Below are 18,444 nucleotides of genomic sequence, written 5' to 3'. Positions count from 1 at the left end.
GAATACGTATCTTATTTCTACACCATATATCAAATTTAAAATAAGACAATGAAAACTTGTGAAATTTGTAATTGCAAATTGTTTTTATTGAAATTTTGACAAAAATCTGTCTAAATTATAGCTGCACAATAGTGCAATTGTCCAATAGTAGTATCAATTTATTTTATGCCACTATGTAATTAAAAAAAAAAAAAAAAAAGGTGGAGAAGCACTACCTCCATTAAAATAATTGGGATTTCTTCTTTTTTTTTTTGAATGTACTACATATTCTGGTTTGGTTTGGTTGTATTTACAAGGTAACATTCATTAGGTTGCATTCATTTAGCTGCACAAATCATTGCATCAGTAACCAGCTGCTTCACCCTGTTTCCTTGAATCAGACACTGCATGGATACATCTCCCCTCCTTCTCCACAGCATTAAGCACAGTGAAGAACTTCTTTATAGGTTTGTGTTTTTGTCCCAGAGCTTTCAATTCCTCGATTACACGCTGAAAAACAATGCAAAAAGATTCAGACGGAATGCAACACGGATGGTGCCCAAAAGTATGCATTCAGTTCCACAGGTCTAGAACAGGGCTTTTCAACTGGTTTTGTCCAAGGGACCACCATTCTAACCAAGAAGCAACTCGGGGACCACTGCATTGGCGGAATATTATTATCTTTTGCACTAAAGAAATATAAACCTATACAGGGTATTTATTTGCATCTATGTCTATTTTGGGAATCTCAGCTACAATTGACATCATTTGGATAGGTAAATGATTCACATGATTGAATGAATGATTCATGTTACAATTATTTTCCATTTCCAATTTCACATACCATCTGCAATAACGCCACGGATTAACTACTAGAGGGCCGTGGACCACCAGTTGACAATCACTGGTCTAGAAAGTAGAAACCCTGCCACAATTTGGATTTAGCCACTTATTAACCAGCTAATTCATTAAATTATGAGTTAAAGGAGCTAGTTTCCAGGTGTTTACTTGGCGACTCGGGTGAGTAGAAGCACTTGTGGTTAAAGCCAATGTGGCAGGCTTTTTTTTCTTTCTGAACCTGGATTTGACACCTCTGTTCAGTTCCTTACCTTATCAAAGTTGGATTCAAATTGCACTGCATTTTCAGAGTTAACAAAAAGAATTGGAGTGGCAATGGCCTCCTTAAGGCTCTTTCCAAACCAAAGGCTGTTTATGATTGCCTGAAAGGGAAACAAGATTATTTATGTGTCTGCCAGATGACACACTTGTGAACAAAGAACATGATGTGACAAAAGTGACTTAGCATGGACACGCACTGAGGCCATTCCAGTGGCGATCATAGAGCCACCAGTTGATCCAATAACCAGCACCTTTGATTTAGACTTGAGCACAGTAGGAGCCATGGATGAAGGAGGATGCTCCCCTGCCAACAGAACAAAAGCCTCGGCAGTCACTATTCAGACTCATCAATATGATAACGCATGAGGAAAGGTTAGAAATGTAATCAGCAGGGCTCTTTTGAATCTTCTGAATCAGAGCTGCTCAACAGTGCAGAGGGATATTTATAGCCTCTGTCAAATATTCATTGTTGGCCTAGCCGTATAAACGCTTTTTTAGTAAGTTCCATTTCTGCTCCACGGACCATTATTCTATTTTTCTTTTTGCTTGAATTTCATACTGCGGATCTGAATGCACAATATCAATATACTAAGTGCAAATAGTAGATTTCTTTTTTACTGACAGATACGGATGACCAATATGTGATTTTATTTTTCCTGGTTACAATCTCGGGGTTCTCTTTATGTTGAAGTGATCCATGAGCACAACTACAATTTCGTCTCTTCAACTCCATATTTAGTTTTTCCATTACTGGCAACTTTTTGTGGTCGGTTTACAATTAAAACATCACAACAGGAAGCAAAAAAAAAAAACACTTGGTATCAAGTTATGTGCCCTAAATAGAAAACTTTGAACATGTTAATATTGTACAAAAATAGCCGAATTTATTTCCAAACATTTATTTGTACAGACTACACCACTTTGGCCTACCTGCAAATAATCTGTCAGCTATCCCGCAGAAATCACACAGATGACTGTTGAGGAGGACTCCGGTGCTTGAAGACAAGACTCTTGAGCCAAATCTGTAAAGAAAATGAAGTAACCTTTTCACAGGTAGACAACGCATGATATTTGGCGGATAATACTGACATGTGGTTGATGCTGCTGGTGACGGATACAGCGGATCCATCTTGGGCCAGTACTGACACGTGTGTGGTCCCCACGCTGTCCAGATATGGCGTCGTATTGTAATACTGCAACTCGTGGGACATTTTGTCATTGATTAAACTGCGGATATGATCTGCGATGCTGTCCTCTGTGAATTTCTTTGTCCGCTGGAAGAAAGATGGAACATTTTGCATGAGTCACAAGAACCAAACTTGAAGCTGTATGTCTTCTTTTGTGTCCCCTACGTTGTGCTTCACTGTTGGGCGGCCTTTGTGGGGTCAGCACTGGCGGGTTTTCATTAGCCATGGCTTTGGATGAAACCCATCCCATTTTGACTTTGGATCAATAATTTCTTACTCTACTGCTGCATTCTTTGTCATCCCATCATATACTGCATATGTACCTCTTATCTTCATCTCAGAAAGCTACGTACTTACCGTTTTGATTTCATAACTGTGAAGGACTTTTTTATCATTATTATTATTATTATTATTATCATCAGATTGTTGAACTAGATTCAATTGGTCACAGTTAAACAGTGATAGGATGTTTTTAGTCTGGGACTGGTGCCAATAAGTTATTAAGAGTTGTTAAGTGTCAATGTGTCCCTTAGAGGTTACAATACAAATCTCTAATATTATTATCATTATTATGTTGAGGCTTTCATCTTGTCCCATTAGGGACAGCTTAACTGTGACTCAATCAATTCTGACGAATAAAGACTACTTCAATAAATATTGTAAAAGGTTTATTGTATGAACTTACTTCTGAATTGAACTCAAGATCGCGGTTATGTTTCTTTAATCCGTTAGCAAACTTGAAAGCTTCAACATAACGGTGATAAAACAATGTCTTTTGTTCACCTCTCAGGGATGCCGGAGTCAGATCATATCCTGTAAACAAAAAAACAAAAAGAAATGTGTCCTCACACATCAATTCACTTCACTCTCAACTTCAGTATGTCAGTATGTGATTCAAAATTAGATACAGTGAGAGGTTTGTTCCAGAAAGCAGGTTTAACTCACTCCTCATTTAAACCAGAGTACCGGGATCATACAGTTCCAGAACAGTTAAACGCAGTTAGTTAAATCACTCTCACGTTGAGGTAAAAGACATCAACGATCCACCCCAACTATGTCGATTCACCCTGGATACTGGTAGAACATGGAACAAGTATCATTCCCGTGTATCGATAGTCAAGAATGAAGGTGAAGAGAGTCAGATTGAGTGATGAGGCTGAAATTAAAAGATGAAGATTAGCAGGTATACTGTAGATGCGTGAATGAGAGTGGTGTAGGAAGAAGGGATAGCGAGGGTGGAGGTCTTTAAATATTTAGGCCCAACAGTCTAGAGCAATGTTGAGTGTGGAAAGAAGGTGAACAACCGGAAGATGGGCTTAATGGAAAAGACTGACTTACTGTGGTGACATCTAACGGGACGATTTAAAAGGAAAAGATGATTTTTCTTACAGGATTACAAACTTCAAGAGTGATTTTGTGGCTTTGATGCAATATGCTCTGCATTGACAAACACCCTGCTCGCAAATAAATAAATAAATAAATAAATAAATAAATAAATAAATGTTTAAATTGTGTATCTATCAGTCCAAATTTTGAGATTAGCAATATATGCCCATCAATGTATGTTATGTATGTAATATATGTGGCAGTGTATGATTTGAAATAGAATTTTGCTTCAGTATTGATGGGATTGTGGAGAAACGGACAACTAATGCTGATGGTAGAAGGACACTGTTAAGAATTCAGCCTATAAGACAAAACCTGCAAACGTGGAGGTTAGTTTCACTGCGTCTGTTACCACAGTGACTGAGTCGGAATTTCTCTCCCTAGCTCTTTGAAATGGACAGTCTGGACTTTCCTTCATTTTAGGGTCAATTTCCTTCGAGTTTCCGTATAACCTGCAAACTGGAATACCCCTGTGGTTTGTGTGCTGAAGCAACCTTTCATGATGTTCAGGACGAGGCTAAGGATGTTTCCACCTCCAGGGGGTGGAGCAATATACATCTGATATTCTCCCAGAGGAATCGTCCATGCATCGCTCACTGTTGCTCTGTAGGATGCCAAGTCCTGCAAAGTCAGCGACCCTCCTGGGCAAAAAAAAAAAAAAAATGGAAACTTGGAAATGATCAAGGCAGCCCACACTCCCATTTGGGAGGGATCGCATTTGCTGTACTTCTTTAAAAGCAAGTGGAGACCTCAAACGCAAAAGCAGACATTTCTATTTTTTCTCACTTGAGCAAAGTTTCCGATTCGTATTTGTAGGTCCAAGTCAATGTTTAGAATTTTTATGTAGGGTTTTCTATTGATCAATTAGGAGGCTAATTTAGGGGGGGAAATAGAAAAGAAAAGAAGTCCTTGATGTCAGTTAATTTCAAAATCAGACAACTCTAAGAATTTAGTTGAAAACAGACAAGTCCAAAAATTTCACCGAACTACAAATATTTTGCTCTCTCAATAAAAATGAATTGCAGTTGAATGTATTCGAATTATAATCTCTTGGACCAACCCTTTGCCTTAAAAGAGCCATATCATTCTATTTTAAAATGCAAAGTGGTGTTTTCCTCCACTCATTTTAGAGCACCTCCACTGAGCGGTAATTGAACTCAATTCGACCAACAAACGTGGGAGCAAAGGCGAGGTTTTGGTGAACCAGTCGTCTTACTTTCAGGTTAGAAAAATAGCCACTCAAAGAATTTATAGGACACGCAGTGTATGCCTATAATTAACTTAAAATAGCATATCAGTGCTATAATAATAATAATAATAATAATAATAATAATTCATATTGCACCTTAATCCCAATCTTTTAAAAGAAGGTACAAATCACTTTGACTGCAGTTATCTGTTTTGTTCTTGCTATCCTTCAAAATTTCTCCAACCACTAGATTACGGGTACTGGTTTGATGGTATAACACAGAATCTAAAAAAACCAAAACAAAAAAAAAACACACGCAATCTCAAAACCACGTAAACATTCCCCCACCACTGTTTATTTTTTATTTATTTTTTAGTTCTAAGCAGGACAAGTCCCACTTAATATGACTTCCTGCTGCATCCAGGATTAGTGCTTGTCATAAACAAAATGGTTCATTAGAGCCAGCTCTTTAAAGTAAATGATGAAAGCAGTCGCTATTTTTTTGTCTTTCCCTTCTTTCTCAATTTTTTTCCACAAGCCATTGGCAGTTAATCCTTTTTTTGCGACAGCTTTTACATTTTTGCAGGGTTAGGAAATAAACCATTGAAAGATGCCGTTATAGGCAGCATGCTTGCAGCCGGGGCTCTACTTTTTGTCCAAATGGCAACTTTCTGCTTTTGCATTTGAATTCCTTAATTATATTTGCTCATTTGTAATGACATCATTGTGTCTGCCAAACATAAATGGTTGGAAAACAAATCATGATTGAATTTATCCAACAATACCTGCCTCCTGTATGTCTCGGATTAAATCTTTGGCTATTTTTCCAGTGTAGAAAGCATCTGCTCCGAGATTTGCGATTGTCTCCAGTGTGTTGGCTAGTGTCTCAAATTTCACCAAATCTCCTGTTTTCAGCAGGTTTCCATGTTTATCTGAGAACAGCTCACTAGAGGATAAATACAGAATAGTTCTCTTCATGCAGACACTGTATAAAGCAGGGTTGTCAAACTCATTTTTGTCACGGGCCGCATCGAAGTCATAGTTTCCTTTGGAGGGCCATTATGCCTTACATTATATTCACAATAGCATACTCAACAAACTGATGAAAATAAGTTTTGAAATCACAAACTAGTCAAAACTAGTTTTTAAAAAAATGCTAGCAACTTCCCTTTTTTTTTTAAAGTGAAGACAGTTTGTAATTCTAGTATTGACACATGAAGTCCATGCACAATTTGTCTTTGCGGGCCACATACAAAGATGTGGTGGGCCGTATCTGGACCCTGGGCCTTGAGTTTGACACCTATGGTATAAAGGATGTACATTTAGGTACAGCTGCACCACCTAAGACGATTTGAGAAGTTTCGACTAAATAAAAGAAATAAAGCAGTATAAAAGACTGCATTCAGTTACCACTTTATCTTTTGTAAAACTGGCAAATGGTAGTAGTATTGGCTAGCGCAATGTCCAATAATAAATAAATAAAACATCAATAAAACTAGTCTTGATTGTAACGGTACATCAAGACAAAATTGATGGAAGGTTTTGTGTGTAAATGTGCGATTGCTGCTGCATGTCGTACCGCAGTGGCTGTGACTTGTTGGTAACAGGCATGTATTGACCAAGGATTTGCGGAATAGGAAACCCCCGTCTGGCCAGCTGAATGCTCGGCTGGAAGAGGGTTGCCCAAGGCAACTTGCCATAAAGCCTGTGCGCTTCTTCATAACCACGGAGTTCTCCTGGGATTCCAATCCACAGGTGACCTGGATCGGGAGCAACTGAAATACAATGCATAGAATAATCAGCCACAACATTTCGCATCAGCACTGCAAACTACAACCATGATTTGACACAATTGTATTTCCACTATGCATGTGGGCTTGGCTCACTTTCTATGACTAGACCGCACTATGTCCTGGACACAATTACACTCGATGTCAGAGGTGGGCAAATATTTGTGTTCAAGAGTCAAATTTAATTCATAAAAATCTACAGATGGCCCAGTCCATGTGTTTAAAATTTGGTTCATAAAATAATAACAAGGTGTTTTAAGTTTGTATTTGTTATGAAAAATCCTTTTATTTTAAATGTTCTTATTCATATTAAATGTATTACAAATGTTTCTTTTACTAGTCCTTTATATAACAAATTATTTAAAGACATGACGTCGATGACGTCGTCGGTGAAATCGCCCTGAACGATGATCTCGTCCTCGGCCGTGACAGAGAACTTCTGATCAAAGAACTGCTGAGCCTCTTTCAGCTCAATACCAAAAGGCCACACACCCACGTCACCTATTTCTTCTTGGCACGTGGCATTTTGGCTATCATCACCTTTTGAGGGATATTGTATATTTGAGGGATATATTCATCCATTATGTGAGCCGCTTTTCGTCATAAGCAGATGGTTGGACAGCTATTGTATATATAGTATATGGATGGATATAATATCCATCCATTTTCTGAACCGCTTTGTCCCCACGGGGGTGCTGGAGCCTATCCCAGCCGTCATCGGGCAGCAGGCGGGGGACACCCTGAACTGGTTGCCAGCCAATCGCAGAGCACACACAGACAAACAACCATCCGCACTCACACTTAGAGGCAATTTGGAGTGCTCAATTGGCCTACCAAGCATGTTTTGGGGATATGGGAGGAAACCGGAGTGCCCGGAGAAAACCCACGCGGGAGAACATGCAAACTCCACACAGGGAGGGCCGGAGGTGGAATCGAATCCGCACCCTCCTAACTGTGAGGCGGACGTGCTACCCAGTGCTCCACCGAGCCACCTGGATATAATATATGAAGACTAATTTTGGGGAATTTCAAAAGTACGGCCAGACTATTTCAACAAATATAACAGGACATTTTATTATGTAAATACTTCATGGACTGAATTAAAAAACAGATGTGTATGTGGCCCACAGTCAACACTTTGCGTGACACTTTAACACCCCTACTTAAAGGAGATTAGAGACTTCTTTATACAGCAGAGAAAGGACTTGGAATCCCTACATTCAGAAGAGTTCAAAGTTATTCCTGTGTGATAACTAGATTGTCCATCTCCACCTCATCTGTAAAGAATCTGAAATGTGTATCTATCTACTGATGGTGCTCAACAAAAATGGACTGGCTACCTGACAGAAAAGTGTGAGAATCGGGACATGACTTCAACGTGTCAGCGTTAGACTTCTCAGGAACACGCTCTCTGGAATTGATGATTTTTACTTTGCCTTGGAAAAGAACAAACAAGAGTTGTTTTCATCTCTTTCGGTTCTGAGTTAGGCCAATTTGAACTTGGACTCGTGAGTGAATGTGACTTGTCACCTGTGCTGTCCATCACTGTGAATATGGATCCGCCCCCAAGGCCCATACTCTGAGGGTTCAGGAGAGACGTGCAGAGCAGAGCAGCGATGGCGCCATCTACTGCTGAACCCCCTTTTTGAAGCATGTCCCTGAAACATAACCATCACACTTGCACCTGAACGAAAAACATTTATGCATAGAAAATACAAGTGCTATCGGCATTTAAAACTGGTATTAGTGACAGGCCAACCAAATGTAACTTGGACCAGGGTTTATTGAAGGGAAAAGGATGGTGGAGGACAAGGTGAGGGGAACAAACAGCCAGGAGAACATGGGCAGCAGAAACAGACAGGAACCAGACGTGGGAAGACGCAAGGTCCGAACTGGCGGCCACGGTAATGTCTGAGTCAGAACCGCGCGCAGCGGCATACAGGGAGTCAGAGTTACGGGCTGCCGCGTAAGGGAGTCAGGATTGCGCACAGCGGCATAGTGAGTCACCCGTGACATAGTGGGAGTCAGAGCCGCGCGCAGCGGCATGAGTAAGATCCACGCGCAGCAGTAGTCGGTGCGGGGTCAGGTGATGAGGTACCGCTGGGACCGATGCTGGCCGTCCTGTTGTTGCGGTTATTGGTCCAGGCGCTGGTCGCTGTGGTGGTCGGATCGTCCTGTTTGTCCTTTCTGTTTTCCCTGTTTACTCCGTTTGCGTCTCTCACACGTTGCCATGTTCTCCTGCCCGTTTGTTCCCCCCATCCTATCCTCCACCACCCTTTTCCCTTCAATGAACCCTGGTCCAAGCTCCAGTTGGTCGCCCTGCTCCATTCCGCAGGTGACAATTAAGCATTTGTTAATGTTTGATTCAAAACTTTGTCAGGCAGTCCAATTTGTTGGTCTTGCTTTACTAAAAACACACACAACATTTGAACTAGTTTACATTTGAGAGTTTGAAATCAGATTCAAGATTTTTTTTTTTTTTAAATGCTTGAAAAACATTTCACTTTCTTTCCAGTGTGTGTGTCACAAGCATGCTGTCAAGAACAATGTTTCACTGCATTCTTGTGTTTAGTTTTGTCCTTATGCATATCATTATCTGGCTCCACTTCACTGTCATTGAGTTTTAATGTTTGACAGTTTGGGTATTAGTTATTTAGTCACAGTTTTTTTAGCTTGTGAGAGAATGATCATTTGCTCATAGAAGTCGTCTTCTGAGCAAGTAGTAACCCCTTACTTTTGAATTGATGGCTGCGCAGTATACCCTTGCCCCTAAATGCCACAATTAGATCTATCTCGGTCCACTTCTTAGTCAGTCAGACCCATTCGTAAAGTAAACAAAAATGTCTCTTACCGTCCAATTCGTGAACATGTCCCAGTATCTGCAGCCACTGCAGCGTGGGAGAAGGAATCTTGTGAACACTTGCGGTTCCCACGTTGATAAATGCACACTGACACGATAATGATGCAGAACACCAGCATCAATGCGCAACATGCATATACTTGCCCCTTTGATCTGGCCATGGCTGATTTTCCTCTCACAACTCATTCAGATTGCATCCGAAATGTGATTTATAGGCTCGGTGTGTGAAAAGTATGAAGGTATGTGTCAGTGTGTTGCTTGTGTGATTGTGGCGATAAAGTGAGAAAGTGGGCTGAACAAGGCAGTCAGGCTCCACCTCTGCCTGGAGTGGGGAGTAAATAGCAAAAAGTTGTAAAATGTGTTGAGGCGAGCTAATTGAAGTCTGTTGTACAACCCCCATCCCATTCCCTCCCAAAAAAAAAAAAAAACACAAAAAACACAAAAAAAACGTGTCTGAGTTGCACAAATCGAATTTACTATATCCTGGGACATTACTGTTTAAAATATTAAAACTAAATGTAATTAAAATTTAGTCCACTTTATAAAAGACGGTGCCTAAATTGTCCTCCAATTCTGGAACAACCCTAAATCACAGTGACAAAATCAAAGCCTGGGGCCAGACCATAATGGGCACATGAAAGCAGTCTCTTAAATAGTTTTTGAATGTCTCCTGATTCCAGATTCAATTGATTGAATTTATTTTAAAAAGCTAATAATATTTTCAATTTGATTTATGTATGTAAGTTTTACATTTCACTATTCTTGTTCTTGATTTTCTTTGTTACAATCATTCCTTGTTTCATGGTTTTCCTGATGTTATTTCAAGATGATCTCAATCATTATTGTGGAAAAGCTCTTTTATGTTGGGGTGGTTGTAGAGATCTTGATAGCAGACAACCAAGGCTGACCTTCGACCCCTTTCTTCAAACAAAGCATAATGGTGGACACGAATGTCAAGAAGGACCACCTAAGCATCATTAAGTTCTTTTGAATATTTTGAATGAATCACTTTCATTTTAAATTGTTTAGATCCAGTGATTCCTTTTTTTGCTTTATTTGTCCCTTTAGTACCAATGAAAATCAAACGTTTGACCTTTGCCAAATGTTTGCGGCCAGACAGGAATTTATGAAGGTCACAAACTATATGTGCTCGGATTTTAAGATGCCCCTATAACCATTACAGCTATGGGTCGAGTGTCTTAAAAAGAAATTGTGTGCTGTGGAATATTATGTGGTACAAAATATTCGATTACTTCTAAATAATTACAGTATTATTGACATGTCGTATGAACTCATAAAACAGTTTAGCTAAAATGCTCCTTCCTACTGCTGGTTAATTTTCTTTTGCTCACACACCAAAGCGAAACACTCATAATCATCCAGCTACAAACATCTTGATTGACTGTCCTCTGACTCTACTTTAATCATTTCCTGTTTTGTGTTGTACTGATTTACGACCAAACATTACAAAGAGGAACAATTTAACTGGCGCCAGGGTGGCTTTGTGTGGTACCGGGGGCTATGTAGAGCCTACTGATGTGGTGAACTGCAGAAAGACAACATCAAGATGTGCTCTGTCTTCCACTACTATTGTAGAGCATCATGGGTAGTGTAGTTCACAGCTGTTTTCAAAAGGATAGCGGAGCAGTAAGCCTCACGGAAGAGGGAGTATATCAAATGATTGAAGTAGATGAAGTCCGGATATGGCAATATTTCACTTTCAAACTAAAACTTCTGCTCAGAATGTATCACCGATTGGGTTATAATCAGAGGTGGCAAAAATGTTGATGATTTCTACTTCAATAGAAGTAAAGATACTTGAGTAATTGTGGAGAGGGGTCTGTTAAAAAGTATTGATCCTAAATCAATAAAGAAAGGAGGTAAATGTTGTTAAAGTACAAATGGAAAATATATGGTCTTGATGACGGCACAAGAACAGCAACATCAACAACAAAAACATCTCTGAACCTTTTGTAGTGGTTTTTTTTAATCAAACAAATGTGTTCCATAGCTTTTGATGATATTTCAAACTGACATAAAATGTATTTGAATACAAAAGAACTGCTACTTCATCTTTCTTGCTTCTCTACGGACGTTGTCCGTGTACATTGTACACTGTACAAGTTACAATATTTGTAATAAAAGCCTGACTTGAAATTGAGACTAATTATGGATAAAAATAGCCATAAACTAACCCGCCCCCTTTTTGAAAAGTCAGGTATAACATAATATGAAATAAAATTGTCATGAATTTTGATTGTGTACTTCCCGAAATAAACAAAATCAAATCAACTGCAGTGTTATTTCTGGTAGTTGCAGTTTTATTTTGAAAGGCATAACCGGACATAGTTACGCAGATTACTATTTTGTTGTCTTTACGATGGGCGTCTTACCCCAGCGAATCTTTAGTATTTACGACCAAATTGGCCTGTCAGCGGTTGATCGCCACTACAGACACAAAAGACAGGGTGTCAAATTGTCGCTAGGGCAGTGTATTTTATTTGCTCAAACACAGGCGTAGTGTTTTCCCGATTTGGATTTGCATTTTGAAGTCTTTTTTTATGTTGTATATCCGTCTGCGTGCACTGCGCACCACCGCAGCTTGGCCAGGAGAGAACACCTGTGTGCCTTCTCTTCTGCTCTCCTGTAGTCACATTATGATTGTTGAGCAGGTATGGATGCACGATTCAATGTGTGTAACGGGTTTGGAGGGGGGGGCGGGGGGGGGTCACAGAATAGACTGACGTCAATGTGGTCAGTGTGGCGATTATTTGTGCCGTTGTAGCCGCACCTCGAGTTCTTTGAGTGTTTCATGCAGTGGTTGATGATACCAAGCCAGTCTTCCCCCAAACGCAGTGGGTGTGTGAGGGCGGGATGCGGGGGCGTCTTAAAGCTGTCAAACAGAATGCTGAAGGGGGGCGAGGGGGATTTTTCCCAGGATTACCCGACCATTTTTGGTGAGACGTTTTGGCTGAGCTCTGATTACAGTTGACGCTATTCACTCCACTGGCTTCTGCTGTTGATTTATTATCGTGTATATATATATATATATATATATATATATATATATATATATATATAATAACAACCATGTCTATTCTTTGTTATGTCAAACAGAAATTACACAGACTTCATACACCGCTTAGTTTAGCAAGCTCTCTCTATACAGCTCCTTCTGAATCTGTGGCCATTTACACTGCTTATGTAATGTTATTGTTTAGTGTATGTGCCACAAGAAAGGAAATACCTAGGTATAAATTTGTGTTCAATCAACTAATGACTCATGCTTTTGTTTGGTGGATATAAAGTCCACAAATGTGTAAATATATGGATGCACACTATAAGAAAGGTTTTCATATTCTGTTGTTTTTTTTTTATATGCACACTGACAGCACAGTGACCTAGTGGTCAGCACTTTTGCACCACCATTTTTAGTTTGGAGGTTCGGCCTTCCAACTAACATGCATGTTAGTTGATTTGAAAACTCAAAATTGTCTGTTTTGTCAAGACGTTGCCTGCAACTTGGCCAGTGACCAGAAGACAGTCTCGGCAAAAGACAGTTGAACTGGGTAGCAGCTCATATGGTATTTTAATGAGGAAATGCAGACTGGAAAATAAATGTATCTGACCACACTTTATTGTGGGGTCCCCATTTTCCGTTCAGGATTACATACCATAATTCTGTGTCGCAGTGTCAAACGTGCTGCTAGGTGATTGTGGAGGCCATTCGGAATGTGTATGAAGATTATTTTTGTTTTATGACAGTGTTGACATAGCTTTCATAGAATATACATACTGTGGTCATGTATCCGTGTTTTGGAGTGAAAAACAAATTGCACAACATTTCAGAAGAAGCAAACAATAGGAGTGACGCAGCTCAAAGACTGTGACTTGTGGTTGTTTTGATTTCTTTTGGTTGTCTTCGGCATTCCCGATTCCTGGAAAATGTATTGTTTCTGAAAAAGCCATTCTGGAAACAACAACCACATTAAAAGTTACTTTGGATTCCTTTCCCATTCTGGAGCTTAAACATCTTGAAATGCATGAATATTATTAAGGTGCTGACATCTGATTTGCTGGTTGAACTTTTTGTATTTGTTGCTTTATATGATTGGGGTTTTTATTTCTTTGTATTTATTCCCTTTCTGACAGACAAATGTCCTTTCAAATTCACACCTATGAAACCCCAACTGCGTAACTATGAAGCGTACTTGCTAACCAGACTCCCAGCATTCCACCTCTGTTCGTGCTAAGCATTAAATTGATTGCATACCCTCCATTTGGCTGGCGACTGGTCGACACGTGACTCCAATTAGGCCAAGCACGATACTGAATGTTATTTTTCTTGTTAAGTTGTCGCATTCCACTACCAGTCCCAATTTCCATATTTTGAGCTGATCTGGATACAGTTTACGGTTGAGTAGATGGGCAGACAGATGGATGGACAGATGAAATAGATGGAGAGAGGGATGAACAGTCGCAGTCTCCTGATGTCAGTTCCATCCTTGTCCTCATGGTTTCTTTTCTCTCCTTCTGTCCTTGTTTTTCAGAGAACAGATAACCCCGAGGCGCAGCGTCTGTCTACATTTGTTTGATAGAACAGGAGAAGAAGCAGCGGAAAAAAAAACACGAGCCCAAAAGCAAGCATGGAGAGAGCATCCCTCATTGGCGAGAGCTGAAATGTTAAGGTTGCAGACCGAGAGTGTCGGATTAAATCAGCAGACTGGTTGCTTTCAAGTGACGGACGGGAAGAGCTGCTTAACGCAAGAGCCTTGGTGTGGTTTGATGCCGCTCCCAATCTCAGTCGTGAACAAGACGTGCAGCATCTCCCCTCTTTTGTGAGATTGAGTCTTGTGCAGCAGAGCCCCTATGGAGTGGTCACTGGAGAGCGTGAGGGAGATGGTGGCTGGAGGGATGCAGTCTGTGAGAGAGTGTGAGATCTGTGCTTGTGCCACACTGGTGTGTGTCCTTCTGCTGTTCTTGTGGTACTGCTACAGGGTTGGCCGTGATCATAGCACCAGTCCGTTGCGAGGAAGGTATCTAAGCGGGCCCGGCAGGATCGGAGGGGTGGTGGGGGGCTTCATTGGCTCAGACTGTCGCAATAGGGGCAAACCCGGATCCATGTTAGAGGAGCAGAACGGTTTTGCTTTTTGCCAGTCGTCTGAGTGTTTCCGCTGCACCAGCGCTGGAGAAAGTCTCAACCAGAGGCTCTATCACAGCCTGCAGGAATACGCCAAACGCTACACCTGGTCAGGTATGGGCAGGGTGCACAAAGGAGTTCGCGACCAAGGCCGATACCTTAACAGCCGACCCACCATCCAGCGGCCTGAGGTCTTCTTCCTCCCTGACCTACCGTCAGCTCCTTTCTTCTCCAGGGAAATTCAGAGACACGATGTGGAGCTCCTGGAGCAGAGCTTCCCAGCCCTTCTAGCTGAGTTTGAGAGCATCTACAATCAACCCCCGGCCCGCAGCGGCTCCCCGCTGCCACCGGGATGGAAAGCCAACAACACTCCTCGTGGCCAATGGTGGACCTACTACCTGGTCAACCAAGGCACCCCTCTGGTACTTAATGTCAGGAGGTGTCCACGGGCCTGGCGGATGCTGGGCCAGCTCCGCACTTTCATCGCCAACAACATGTTCGGAAACGCCTGCTTCTCCGTGCTGTCGCCGGGAGCGCTCATCACCGAACATTACGGTCCCACAAACGTGCGTCTCCGCTGCCACCTGGGTAAGGCGCTGTCTGATGTGCTTTTTTGAATTACGATATCACTTTCAAATTTCATACAATTTTGATTTGGGTTTTTACACTTTTGTTGTTGAAATCAAATTTTAGTTGTCTAGCCAAAGCACCAATGTAAAGTTCCCTCCACGTATTGTCACAATTGAATCACTGCATTTAATTGGATTTTTTTTTGTATCGGCAGGTCTCCGAGTGCCCCCCTCCTGTGAGCTTGTAGTTGGTGGAGAGCCCCAGTGCTGGTCTGAGGGCAGCTGTCTGCTTTTTGATGACTCTTTCCTCCACAGGGCCTTCCACGAGGGTAAGAAGAGCTTCAAATTTCATTTTTTTTTATCTGGAAGCTTGATTGACCTAAAAATAGAAAATAAGGTCAACTCTAACTAAAAAAGCAACAATGAAATGTTTTGACTTTCTGGATTATGTTTGCAGGGGGTCCAGAGGACGGCCTGAGGGTGGTCTTCATGGTGGACCTCTGGCACCCCAATGTGGCCGCCGCCGAGAGACAAGCTTTAGACTACATTTTCACCCCAGGCCGCTTAGAGGAGAAGGAAGGCAAATAAGAGAGCATATATGAAGAATTATGTCCAAGCAAGAGGTAGAAGTGTGTGGCCAGCTCTCACATTCACTGTGTGCTTCATTTTCTTTCTTTTATCTCTCAGAGGTCAACTTGGGAAGGTACACAAATATTGTCACACACCATTGCGTGCATTCAACAGCAACGTTTAATATTGTTACATTGAGTGCCAGCAGTCATTCGGACAGTGACGGGCGTTTTAGGAATTTTGCCTTTGTCGACCACTAGACGAAGGATTTGAAATCAAATCATCAGCCTGTGATGCTTTCAGTTCCATTTTAAGAAACATTAAGTTCTGTGTTGCGCTAACACATTTGTTACACAATGTCTATTTTGTAATGGACAGGTAAAGCGCCCAGATCTAAACCCAGTTGTGTTTGTGTTTCACTTATTGATGACAAAACTAAAGGCAAAAAGGGAAGTTGGCTCCTTTGAAAGTCTGGTAAGAAGAGACTTTTGCTAATGTCCATTGTCATGACGTGAATGTTTACATCGCAAATGCGATGACTTAATTGCGCTCACAGTCCCCACCTACTTGTACGAGACATGGTTTAATAAGCACATTTCTTGTATGACTCGATCTGTGCAACCAGTTACAATGATGAGGACGTTTTTGTTAAATTTGGTAAGGTGTGGTAATTTGGATCTATTTGATATCACATTTGTATTCTTGTAAATACAGCGTATGAGGGTTCAACCTAATTTGGGTGGAGAAAAATTGTCTATTGCTTATAACTATTGTAATGTCTTGAGTTCAATAATTTGATGGTCCAAACACTGTTGGTTGCAATTTACTGATTCTGTAAAATAATTTTCAAGTTGCTCTGCTGCTGTTCTTAAGATATTTGATTTGATGCATGACCTGCAAACCATGGATACGTTTATCCAACCCGAATCCGTATTTACACACATCATAAAGTATGCGTGCTGTTTCAAAGGGCCTTTTTTATTTTGCACATGAAAAGTAATCTCAAGCAGCTTTGCGTGTTGTTTGCAATCTAACACTGATGTTTACAATGTCTAAGAACAATGGCACTCACATTGAGCTGTCTGTTTTTACATTTTGACTTACGGATGACGGTCGTCAACATGAAGAAGAGCAGAAGTATTTAAGCTTGTTTAGATTTCACGATGGAACAACAACATTGTGGTTACATTTGGATTAGAGACGGCAACAAACTTGAACTTGTTTGTATAGTCTACAGCGACCTCTGCTGTCTTGAATTGATAATTACAGGACACTGGTGCCTATAATGTTATTGCCACCCGCGTGGCATGGAACTACAAAGAAAACCAATTTAAAGGACTTGGACATGTTGAGGTGATCTTTCGTAATGCTATTGTGTGATCTTAGATGGTCGATAGGACAGTGACAGTGCCTTCAAAAACAACTTTTGAACTTTAGTATGTCGTATGTTGTTATTGTGTGGTGAGTTTGAGCTAACAAAGGTTTGGTGGAAATAACTATCTGTGAACCATCACAAATGTGTGTGGGGTTTTTTTTTTTATTGTATTAAAATATTCCCATTATGTTGCTTCCTTGTGTATATTTTCAAGTGTTTCTGCACATGTAATAAATGGTCAACAACATTTTTGGTGCCAGTGCTTTCCTAAAAGTCACTTAATAACTTAAAATTATGAGAAAAATTAAAATCATATAATATATATATATATATATATATATATATATATATATATATATATAATTATTTATAATAATCTAAATATAAAATGTAATTTATTTATTTTTAACCCATATGGGGTTGTTTTTAACCCAACAACCCAATTTGACATTTTATTTACAAAATACTGTAAATAAAAATAAACGCGTTTGTTTGTGCTGCGTACCCGTTGGCCTCTTGGTGGCAGTATGAAGCCGTGTACAATGAGAAGAGCAGAAAAATAATGTTGGGATTGAACTTTATTTATATGATTTGTTTTTCATTGATTAGGATGAATACTATGTGTCTTAATATAACAATTATTATATGAAGACACATGATCTTAACTCATCCTTACTTTTTATCTATTAGGATGAATGTCACACCGAACCATCCATTCACTTTCCCACTTTTCCTCACCAGTTAACTCGAGACTCTCCCTGCTATCTTTGGGCCCAAAGGCTGGGTACACTGAACTGCTTAGTGCCAATAAATTGTATGGACAGTGGATGGTGGGAAATTTGTTTTAAATCGTGAAATTATAATCCATGGATTTATTTTTAATTTTATTGTCTCTAGTCATTACAATTGTTATACATTTGGCAATTATTTGTTACAATTAGTCATAAAAAGGGACTAAAATAACACTGGTCAACAGCAAAATTTAATCAGAGATGGTTTATGTGTCTCTAAACGTATTTTGATGTAGATTTGTTTAAATGTCGTTGCCTTTTTTTCAAACACACTTATTATTATTATTATTATTATTATTATTATTATTATTATTATTATTATTATTATTATGAAGCTTTTTTTGCAGGAAAAAACGATGACACAAATGGCACAAAAATGACTGAGAAAATTTGCATCTCCGACTGACTAAATTAGTACAAAAAATGTGTTGGCCAATGTAATCAATCAAAGTTATCGTCTCAAAGACAACAATAAAAGCTCGTAATGAG

The 18,444-nt window shown here is 40.1% G+C and overlaps 2 protein-coding genes across 2 annotated transcripts; one reads left to right on the top strand and one right to left on the bottom strand.

Annotated features, from left to right (window-relative positions):
• Window positions 1-173: 173 nt before the first annotated feature.
• ggt5a (gamma-glutamyltransferase 5a) lies at window positions 174-9,767 on the bottom strand. The gene is made up of 12 exons (XM_085910111.1): window positions 9,502-9,767; window positions 8,181-8,308; window positions 7,991-8,086; window positions 6,440-6,635; window positions 5,646-5,806; window positions 4,166-4,312; window positions 2,971-3,098; window positions 2,188-2,372; window positions 2,029-2,120; window positions 1,296-1,402; window positions 1,089-1,199; window positions 174-489 (listed from the first exon to the last, which is right to left on the bottom strand). The coding sequence occupies exons 1-12, from the start codon at window positions 9,669-9,671 to the stop codon at window positions 343-345; spliced, it is 1,668 nt and encodes a 555-aa protein (XP_085766237.1). The 5' UTR covers window positions 9,672-9,767; the 3' UTR covers window positions 174-342.
• Window positions 9,768-11,902: 2,135 nt separating this feature from the next.
• Window positions 11,903-17,398, top strand: asphd2 (aspartate beta-hydroxylase domain containing 2). Its single transcript, XM_085910465.1, has 4 exons — window positions 11,903-12,182; window positions 14,061-15,238; window positions 15,435-15,548; window positions 15,677-17,398. The coding sequence occupies exons 2-4, from the start codon at window positions 14,380-14,382 to the stop codon at window positions 15,805-15,807; spliced, it is 1,104 nt and encodes a 367-aa protein (XP_085766591.1). The 5' UTR covers window positions 11,903-12,182; window positions 14,061-14,379; the 3' UTR covers window positions 15,808-17,398.
• Window positions 17,399-18,444: the final 1,046 nt, after the last annotated feature.

Source organism: Syngnathus leptorhynchus, chromosome 4 (assembly GCF_054491065.1).
Source record: "Syngnathus leptorhynchus isolate UIUO chromosome 4, UIUO_Slep, whole genome shotgun sequence".
Lineage (NCBI taxonomy): Eukaryota > Metazoa > Chordata > Actinopteri > Syngnathiformes > Syngnathidae > Syngnathus > Syngnathus leptorhynchus.
This window is presented reverse-complemented; position numbering and strand designations above follow the sequence as displayed.